This window comes from Opisthorchis viverrini (assembly GCF_000715545.1).
Source record: "Opisthorchis viverrini unplaced genomic scaffold opera_v5_48, whole genome shotgun sequence".
Taxonomy (NCBI): domain Eukaryota; kingdom Metazoa; phylum Platyhelminthes; class Trematoda; order Opisthorchiida; family Opisthorchiidae; genus Opisthorchis; species Opisthorchis viverrini.
Window position 1 is genome coordinate 349,927 of NW_008751704.1, and position 9,959 is coordinate 359,885.

General features: G+C 45.0%; 2 protein-coding genes across 2 annotated transcripts; one reads left to right on the top strand and one right to left on the bottom strand.

The window, feature by feature from the left end:
• Positions 1-6,790: 6,790 nt before the first annotated feature.
• T265_13229 (hypothetical protein) lies at positions 6,791-8,515 on the top strand (the record flags this gene model as incomplete). The annotated part of the gene is made up of 1 exon (XM_009167879.1): positions 6,791-8,515. A coding segment is annotated over one exon (1,725 nt), but the record flags the coding sequence as incomplete, so codon positions are not given.
• A 107-nt stretch (positions 8,516-8,622) lies between these two features.
• On the bottom strand, positions 8,623-9,844 carry T265_03372 (hypothetical protein; the record flags this gene model as incomplete). The annotated part of the gene is made up of 4 exons (XM_009167841.1): positions 8,623-8,805; positions 8,846-8,992; positions 9,039-9,282; positions 9,666-9,844. 4 exons carry the CDS (start codon positions 9,842-9,844, stop codon positions 8,623-8,625), a joined length of 753 nt encoding a protein of 250 aa, XP_009166105.1.
• Between the last annotated feature and the right edge of the window lie 115 nt (positions 9,845-9,959).

Consider the following 9,959-nt stretch of genomic DNA (forward strand, 5'->3'; position numbering starts at 1 on the left):
TCAAAGACGATGCGATAACGCTAGGATTCAGTTGAATATTCAAACTATATATCGTTCAGGGGGGATGCACACGGTAGGTGAATTTTGTACCCGTTGCGTGGTCGCCTGAGAAGGAGGTCAACACGTAACCACATGATGCGAATTCTTTAATGAAGGATGATTAGCGCCACATCCTATTTGATTGTTAGTTGATCAAACTGAGGAACTGCCGCCCATTATCAAACGATTTTTTGCTTGACCATGGGTCAGTAAGTCGCGGGTTCGACCCTCCCAGAATATTCGGGAGATACACACTGGTAGCGATTCCAAACAGGTGTATGACATTGGACACTGGACGAAATACCGATTGACCATTCGGTCGTCGATCTTTAGGTGGTACTAGGCCGTTAGTGGATGAAGGTCATTTATACCTGTATTTGGTTGATCCAGCGTAAGTACCGACCACAAATTTTATCCGGGTTTTCAAGTGGAAATTTCATCCAAACACATGGTACGCATGGATCTCAAGTTTCAAACCCTTTGCAAAATTTGTTGCAGCGGTGGCTACTGTTGCTTACAAAGGAATAGATGGTAACGGTGAGCTAAATCCGCACTTCAGTAATAAGTAGCTGATTGGATGCGAGGTCAACGCCCGCATTGCTGAGCTTGCAAAGCCGGGATGACAACACGAGTGATCTTGCTGATACTAGAAACAAACGGGAGCGACGCGGGAACTAAGTGTCCCTTTTAGGACAGTAAATAATAAACTAGTCATTTGCCAGAACATTTCGGGGTACACCTCGAAACCCCAGCTAATCTGTTGAGAGTAGCCTATGCACAGTGCACAAACCACGTACAGATCTGCTGTCTTTTCCGTTAGACGATCAGTGTGCAGGCTACTAACTTCTGAATAGATCCGAGGGCTTGTGTAATATCATAAGGTATCGCAGATGATTATTAGAGCCGCTTATCAGTTCGTTTCGTTTTACTCCTGAAGTGTCCGGCTGCAAATAAGTAATTGGATATCACATAAATTCCGAAATAATAGGAGCTACGCTATGAAGTCGCAGTGCACAAAGTCGCCCTGATGATAAATTTCTCCGGCACAGCAAGGCCTATGCGACTAGGAATGTAGACAGTTTACCTTTGTTTGGACAGCAATTCATGCCAGACCACTTCCTACTACCGACTGTTTTTCTGCATCGCTGGGTTGGTTTGCTTTTTTCATTGTGCTAAGTATAGAAGCCCCAAATAAGGGTCTGCTTACTATCTTGCTACTCAAACGTTCATCGCATTTGTTTTTCCAGGGTCACACTAACGACCATTCACTGTTAAAATACACTAACGACTTTGATTTTCCAATTATCGCTTTTGTTTTCGAAACCTACTATTCTCTTTCGCCGGTAAAACTTGTCTGAAACCAATAGAAAAAGCGTGGTGAAAGCGGATTCTTAACAGACCGGTACCAGTCAAATATCGAGATCATTGGTGGTGATATGCAAACATTTGTGCATTGTAGTCTTGTGTGTTGCATTTTCCTGTTAGTACCAATCCATGACTGTCTTGTTTCTGGGACGAAGAGGAATATAGTTGACGCGACATGTGTAACACTGTAGTTGGTAAGCAGGACGAAAACTTATCGTGTCCCTCAGGGGACACCTAAGAAAATCAAGACTGCAGGTTCGCCGCTCATAAAGACAACTTTGGCCAAGCTTCCGAAAGCAAAGAAATCGCGCTTCCGGATGACCTGCCTCAAACTTCCAACGAAGTTGTCCATCTCAGTGATTTTAACCAACAGCATAAGTCAGAACAGACCAACAGACACGATGTCAGTGATGAACACCATGATTGTCTAGTTGAGCTTTCTTCAGGAAACGCCACCTAAACAACGGGACCGTCTGTGGTATCACAACGATGTTTGCTCGAAACATTATCAACAAAAGTGTTGTCACAATCGGCAGGTTCAATTGTACCAGTTTCTACTGCGTCTGAAGACTGGATGAATCATCCCCAGCAACGCGACTTGGACGTCTCTATTTCGGAAAAAGTGGGTCCACAAGAGTACGAAAAAAGCACTCGGGAAGTTGTCAGATACCATTTCAGCAAACTTCGGAGCATTTAGCCAGAATTTTAAGCTCCCGGAGTCCCATTTTTCAGTATTCGTTTCAGGTGTTTTCGACAGGTTGGTGAAATGCTGACATTCTGGGTGAAGCATGTGAGCCCACAGAAGACAAATTTAAAACTCTCACCTTTGGTTTTAGTTTATGCTATCTGAGAAATAACAAGAGCTTACCTTGAATTTTACCTAAACTGAAGTCGAATTAATTCGTATAACCACACGAGCTCATGCAGGGGTCAGACGTGGCGATGAACCTTCTGCTTTCACCGTTACTATGGGTGTACACGCCTCCCACAATCTACCAAGCTGTCCAAAGTTACTCGAAGCAGCCATTCACTCAGTGCTTGATGCCACTCCATTTCAGACGACACCGACTCCAATTCCACGGAAAGATATGACTCTTCAGTTTTTTTAATAAGGACGTTAAGGTCCTGCAAAAGTGCGGGACCATTATGATAAATTATCTCTCTATGGTATCGACACTTAAACAGCGACGTTTCACATGTTTTCTCTACACCGATATCGATCATTCAGTAAATCCACATTTGGTTAAACCTCGCACATTGATCATGAGATACCCGGTTCCGAGACACTTGGGCGACTGAAAAATTAAAAAATCGCCCGTAACACTTTCGGCACCTAGCTGCCACGCCGCCAGAAGTAACAACGAGGGCTGGGATACTGCCAGGTCGCCCGAGCCTAGATAGAGGAAGTTCAGATGCAGACGTCGGGTACGAACCACAGACACTCCGGTCAGAAAAATTCGCGCTCTAACCACTGAGCCACTTTCATAATTTACAAGCTGTGTTCGTGATCCCAAAAGTTATGGACATTCGAGACTGATGAGCATTGATTAATGATACAAACTAAATTTAGATCGACTTCTGAAATCTCACATGGTTTTCATTACATCCCACCGATTTTCCTTTCCCTGTTGCATCTGTGAGTGCTCTTGAACAATCTATTAACCGTTTTGGCTCCTCGACTGGATCATACGCGTGCTGTCGGGTTCTTCCTTAAGGTCGGTCACATCGCTCTGGTCAAGCCATATCTACGCTTTGTGCAACAGAATAATGCAAATAAAAAAGCGGTGAATGAGGCTTTAAACAATCTGCTGATTGAAGAAGAGGACTATAAGGCTCTTCGTCATTCAATCGAAACTCCGCAGCGAACACCTTCCTTTCATTTGGTTCATTTGGGTTCAGCTACATGACTGTTTTCGAAAACGACTCTGAAATGTCGAAACAAAATTGTTCGCGAATTATTTTGATGTTAACGCGGGACTCAACTGAAACTCTCCATCTAATTTATCTGCCACTGCAGAAAAACGTAAGCGTTAATACCGATGGGAGGGAGGATACACAGAACTGACTCCTTCTTATCGATATAGCTGACTGAGGCCGTACTGGTCTTTGTCTTAGAGAAAGCTCACCTCTGAAGTTCGCGTTTGAGCCACGTGCATATCAAAACATTCAGTTAGAAGGCGATAAGACACACAAAATAACCCACACAGACACCCTTCGAAAGCATAAAGACTCATGCTGACTTCGCATCTGACAACGTTGTGGCGGAATACATATGGAGCCCAATTTGAATTCGATTCAATTTTTATAAATTCCTGGTCACACTGCGAGTAGAAACATACTGATACGAAGAAACGGTGTTCACTTTCCGCAACCTCCAGAAAAGCCCGATGCTTTTTTATGCTGTTGGCTTATTTGTGTTATGGCTTTTTTCCAGTCTAATGAACATTTTAGCTACCATCTGAAGCTCACCCATATCTCGCCAAGCTTTCCATTCTCCTCTCGAAAAACATTAGTTTACCTGTACCAAGTCTTACCTCCAGAACATCATTTATAGGCAAGTTGATGGTGTCACCATGGGAAACCTTTTGGGACCAATCCCAGCTGACGTTTCTATGGCCAAAACTGAGCAGTCGTCAGAAGCCACCATAAAAGCACTATTGCATAAAGTATATTTATATGATATGTTACTGATCATAACCAGTGAGACAAATGCTGAACCCCTGCTTTCCGTTCTTTAACCATCACCATCAGAACATTTTATTCATCTGTGAATTTGAGTAGGACAACGAACTTCATTTCCTGGACGTTTTGATCACTAGAAGTAGCGACGGTGTTGTTTCCCTCTGTCTCTACCCGTTACGATATAAACGTGCATTGATGGTGCCTATATTCCATAGAGATAGAGAGAGTTGCACCTAGGGTACAATCACGGAGGAAATTGCACTGCTGAAAGATGTACCTCGGTCAAATAACTATCCTGATGGTTTCATCAAAAAACACCTAGCCCCGAGTGATAAACCAGAAGTGTTACTCAGAGTACCGAAAGGGGACATTTACTCTGATGCTCTGCGCGAACATTAAACATCTTTGCACCGGATACACAGTGCAACAAAGTTGTGTTCGAAGGCATATACACTGCCGACAAACCGACTACCGTTTCATCTACAACCCACTAAATACATCAGCTCATCTGCAGTTGCGGTTGCCGACTCTAACCCAAAGCTGGCCGAATCCAGAGTCAAATCGTCCGTCGTCTAATCGACACAGATCAAATGGTTGGACACAGCTCATCACTCCAAGTCTTTGCAAGAAACACGCGGGCAGAGGCTGAGGCTCATTGAGGACATATTGATTGATCGTTTACAGCTCAGAAAAACCCAGAGACCACCCTGAGACTGCCTTGGCTTTGTTGGTCGGTTAAGTTGTTTTAGAATCATATTAATGACGTGGGCTGCACGATGCTGTTTGACGCGTTTTGCGGCGGAAGAGAGTATAAGCGGTGTGCCATAGGTACATTGATTCCAGCTGCTACAGTTTCGAGCACCGGAAGACGGGTAAGTGGGATATACAACCAAGCCTTGGAGGCAAAGGCATGTTCCGTTTGTTCGGAAATTGGGTTGCTACGCACTGAAGGCGATAGCTTTGATGCACGAGCGCTACTGACTGCGCTGTTGGGCCATTATCGCCAATGCCATTAACCACTGGTGATTTGAGTCCCAAGTTCCCATCCAAGGAGGCGGCAGTTGCCCACCCGACTGAGTTTACTGGTTAGTGTTTTCGGCCTTCGTTGCCAGGTCATACATTGCCGACCTCTCGGTCGTTTCTAATCAGCACAGGGGTGGGGAAAAAGAACTCTGTGAGGCAGACGGTTTTCTGGCATGCGGAGTGCACGTCCCAACCAGCGCAACCTATGAAGCTTGAGTAATTCATCTATCGCGGGAGAGTCCCTTCTTCCTAAGACCTCCGGCGTACCTCAGCATTGTTTATCTTATGTCCACACCAGACCTGACCAATGCTTGCAGACGCCGATATTTTCCGTATATCCTCTGCGTCTAGGGCCACGTCTTTGGTCTATAAAGCAGTATGGATCGGGCCACCGCAGTGCAAACTGTTCCCTTGACAGAAATTCACGTCACGTTGGTACCATAGGTGTCGGAGGTTGGCAGAAGCTGTCCTAACCTTTCCGATTCGAGAAATAATCCCATCTCCAACCAGTCCAACGGAACTTATAAAGCTGCCCAGGTAACAGATTTGTCACACCGATTGGCTCATTTGCAAGCATGAGGTGTGGGTTTGATCCCATACAGTCTTGTAGCAGAACTTTACACTTTTCAGGTGTGAAGCGCATGCCAAATCGTGCTTTAATGGACATAGTGTTCCGTCACGCTATCAAGTAGGTAGTCGAACTGTACGGCAACCTAGTCGTTCACGAAAGTTGCATCGAGGGTTCTGTCAGGTAGAGGTTAGAGAGAGTGGGGCAGTGACACACCAATGTTCTACGCCGCTGAGAATTCCTTAGTCACCAGAAATCGGCTCATTCGTTTGCGGCTTCGCACTGTTCCGTCAAAGAGGCCTAGGGTGACGTTGATGAATTGTGGTAGAGAGTGGTACCTGGAAAAAACTGTTCATAATACTTCTCGGTGGACAGAAGTGAAGTCTACGAGGAGGGAACGAAGCGGCTGGCGATGTTTATGGGATTTTTATTGAAGCTGTTGTGCATATCAGGCTCATCGTACAACGACCAGCACGGAATCAACTTATACATATGAATACATGTACCAGTACGCCCAGTATGCCAAGACAAAAAAGAGACAACGTTTAATCCAAGCGGGTTTGTAAAGCGACAACAATGGTCTTGCACCAGCATACATATGAATACATGTACCAGTGCGCCCAGTATGCCAAGAGAAAAAAGAGACAACGTTTAATCCAAACGGGTTTGTAAAGCGACAACAATGGTCTTGCACAACAAACCGACCACTGCCGACGTTAGGAAAATGAAGGACAACAAATGACTGGAGGTGCATGTCCGTTAGAACAGTCAGATTTCACGTTTACTTGGATTCGCTGATGTAGGTACTCAAACCCGCCTGTCCTGAATGAAACTATTCCATTCTTTGCTAACCACGGACTTTTCCTTGTGACACTTGAATACTGTATAGGACAGCTCAGTGGAAAAATAACTTAATGTTAAGTAAAGCGGTCAAAAGGATGACAGTCGACTGAAACGACTTAACCAATCACTATTTATCCTTATTTGTTGTTTTTCTGAAATGGAGGATATGCTAATCACGTGCCAACTGCTGAGGATCAATACTCAGAGCAATTTAAAATCATAGGGTTTGGCATTAGTGGGGAATTAGTGGTGGCCACTGAAAGTAACACAATGCCCAGTCCAAAAGGTTCACCGAAAAAATCACCAAAAAAATCGCCGAAAAAAGGAGGTAGATCCAGTCCTGGGCGAGGGGGTAAGCTAACGGCCGAAGAGTATGCTGAGTTGGAGAGGAAGTTCTTCGCCCGTAAGAGGTATGACACAATGGATGCGGTATTCGTGCAGAAGAGCCCGCTTATTTCATTGTACGTTCGAAGCATACATCTTTACGAGATATGGAACCGGCTGCCACCTTACGAACAGTTCTGCAATTCCAACACAAATGACAACCGAAAGAGTCCGAAATCTTCCAAGTCCTCACCAAAAAAGTCCCCCAAAAAGGGTGGTGCGACAAATCAAAAGGTGGTGAGTGAGGAAGCACCAAAACCGGAGTACGAGCCGGCCATCATCACCGGTGTCGTGGCCGTGCATAAAACTCGGATCACTAACGAAAAGAAATTGTACGTAGAAGTCACAGCCAGATTCAGATATGTTGGGCATTCAAAGGTACCACCATTCCCTGATAACGTAAGTTCAGACTGTCAATGTTGCAGGGAAGTAACATTACTGTATCCAATCAACTTTGACATCGAAATGAAGATATCGGAGTTCAACCAACAGCTGATATTTAAATTACGAAACTCATTGGGCAGAGGTTACCGTTTTTTCCCCTTCCATTTCGACGTCACTCGAAGACCGGATTCGCTCTTCTTTACTCGCCCCTATTATCCAGACTACAGCAGTGGATTATTTTGGAAGCTTCGAACATACATTGCACGGGAGGAAAACTGCAGTTCCTTGCCGGGAGAAGAAACCAGTATGGAATTTTTCAAGTATACCATTTGCCCCGCACTAAGCCCTTCCAGTCTGCGTCCGGCACCACCCGTCGAATACAAACGATTCGCAACTGCGGAGGATACAGGTGACCTAATTCTACAAGCACAGCTAGAACGAGATATCTACTACCACGGCCAGGAGATCAAGGTGAAAATCCAAATTGAAAACAACTCAGCAAGACATGTGGTTCATTCGGTCGCGGTATATGTGGAACAAACCTATCGACTGTTTCATCAGTTTCCGCATGATAGTAGCATACCTCTGGGTGAAGTGTTACTGAAGGCCGGCGAGGCGGGTCTGCCCATAAATCCAAGAAACAGAAATTGGAACAAAGAAGTGCTAGTTAAACCGGGTTACGATGCAACTAAATACAACCTTGCTATTGACGGTAGAATGCCAGTGGACAATAAGATCTTCCTCGCCAGTAGTACGGTGATTATGATGGGTAAGCAGGTGCCTGTCATTACGACGGAAGAGCCAGAGAAAAAACAACCGAGTCCTAAAGGTTCCCCAAAAGACAGAAAGAACTCACCAAAAGCAAAATCTCCACCAAAAGACAAGTCTCCACCGAAGTCCAAAAAGTCACCGAAGCGCGACAAAAGTCCCGACAAGGGTGGTCAAAAGTCTTCACCAGAAAAAGCACCCGAAAGAGAAGAGCTACCTCCTGAAGAACCTAGGACAATAGTAACAATGACCGAAGTGAACGAGCTCACGAATAAACAGTCATGCCGGAGCGCTGCTGTTGCCTACGACGTGGTGGTTCGATTAAATATAAAAACACCTACTGGAGACGAGGCAGGACACCCAATGGTACGACTGCCTTTCATTCTAACTCGAGAAACCCGATTTCTTGATAAATTTACCAACCCCCCGCCACCTACATGGGCGATTGTCTCACCACACTGAGGCCAATTAACAATTATTTTCGAAATCATATGTTGACAAAGCTGTCATCATATTGTCAGTAAAAAGTGAAGTGAGTTGGAAAACTCCATGGTTTTGTGGGGAGGTTAGAAATTTGTGGCTTCTTTAGATTTATTATCCAGGGCACTGAGATTCGATGGGCACATGAACTGTTGAACCATTTTCCGCGTAGTTTCTTGTTCCGAGAGGTCATCTGTAGCAACCCAGGTCATATCTGGCAGAAGTTTATAGGATTTGATGAATTTGTGAGGGCATTTTGATCCCCACTCCTAACAAAGCGAAAGTAATATGGCATATAAATTTTCATACCTCAGGAGAAAGTAGGCCCATGTATCGCGATCCATCTGGTTTTTCATACACGTGGTAATTATTTCCGGGCTTTTTGACGAAATTGCAAGGAAGACTGTGAAGCTCCGTGTCTCTTCTCAGCTCACATAGAATATCGGTTGCTTGTTCCTGGATAAGTATGCGTCTAGATAAGATTCAGGATGAAATCGTGTACCTTTAGGTACTGCATTTGTTTTGCGATCAAATATAACCGCGATGAGGCATTCGCAGTGACGAACTGTTCACAGGATTTAATTTGTTTCGCAAGCTCAACCAGGTCATCTGGGTTGAAAGTTTTCTTGGCCGCCACGTTTATGGCATAGGATGAACCACATGGTGCAAGTTGTAAAGGTTGAGAGTGTGCTTCAGAACTTGTCGGAGCACTAGAATCAGAACTCATCCGCTCACCAACGAAACACCTGTAGTGGAATCAGAGTCACATCATCATCATCATCATCATCACTTATGGCATAGAACCACATGGTGCAAGTTGTAAAGGTTGAGAGTGTGCTTCAGAACTTGTCGGAGCACTAGAATCGGAATTCATCCGCTCGCTCACGAAACACCTGTAGTGGAATCAGAGTCACATCATCATCATCATCATCATCCCCATCATCATCATCATCATCATCATCAACAACGACAGCATGACATCAGTGTTCAACACCAATGCTTCACTGCCGTACAGCCATGACTTATTTGAAAGCCTTATTGTAAAGAAAAGAATAAAGGTGGATGGGGGAGGGACTTAGTGCTAGCTTAACACAATCATTCCGAGGTGCCTACACCTCCAGACACTCACTCAGGCAATCTGGACAGAAACTGACAACAAGAACGCCACTGACATCGGTTGGCAGCCATATCTTGTAGTGTCTCCAACCAGGCACAGTGAGGATCACGCGGTCCCCATCCTGGAAGGCGAGTAGCACCGACAGCACCCAAGCGTTTCGTCATCTCCTTCATACTCCTCTGCCAGGTCATGGGTTGGCCACCTCTCTGTTTACGCCACTCCGAATTGGGCATGGAAAACAGTACTCTCTTCGGCAAACGATGGTTCGGTATGCGTAAAACATGTCCCAACCAACGCAGCTTCTGG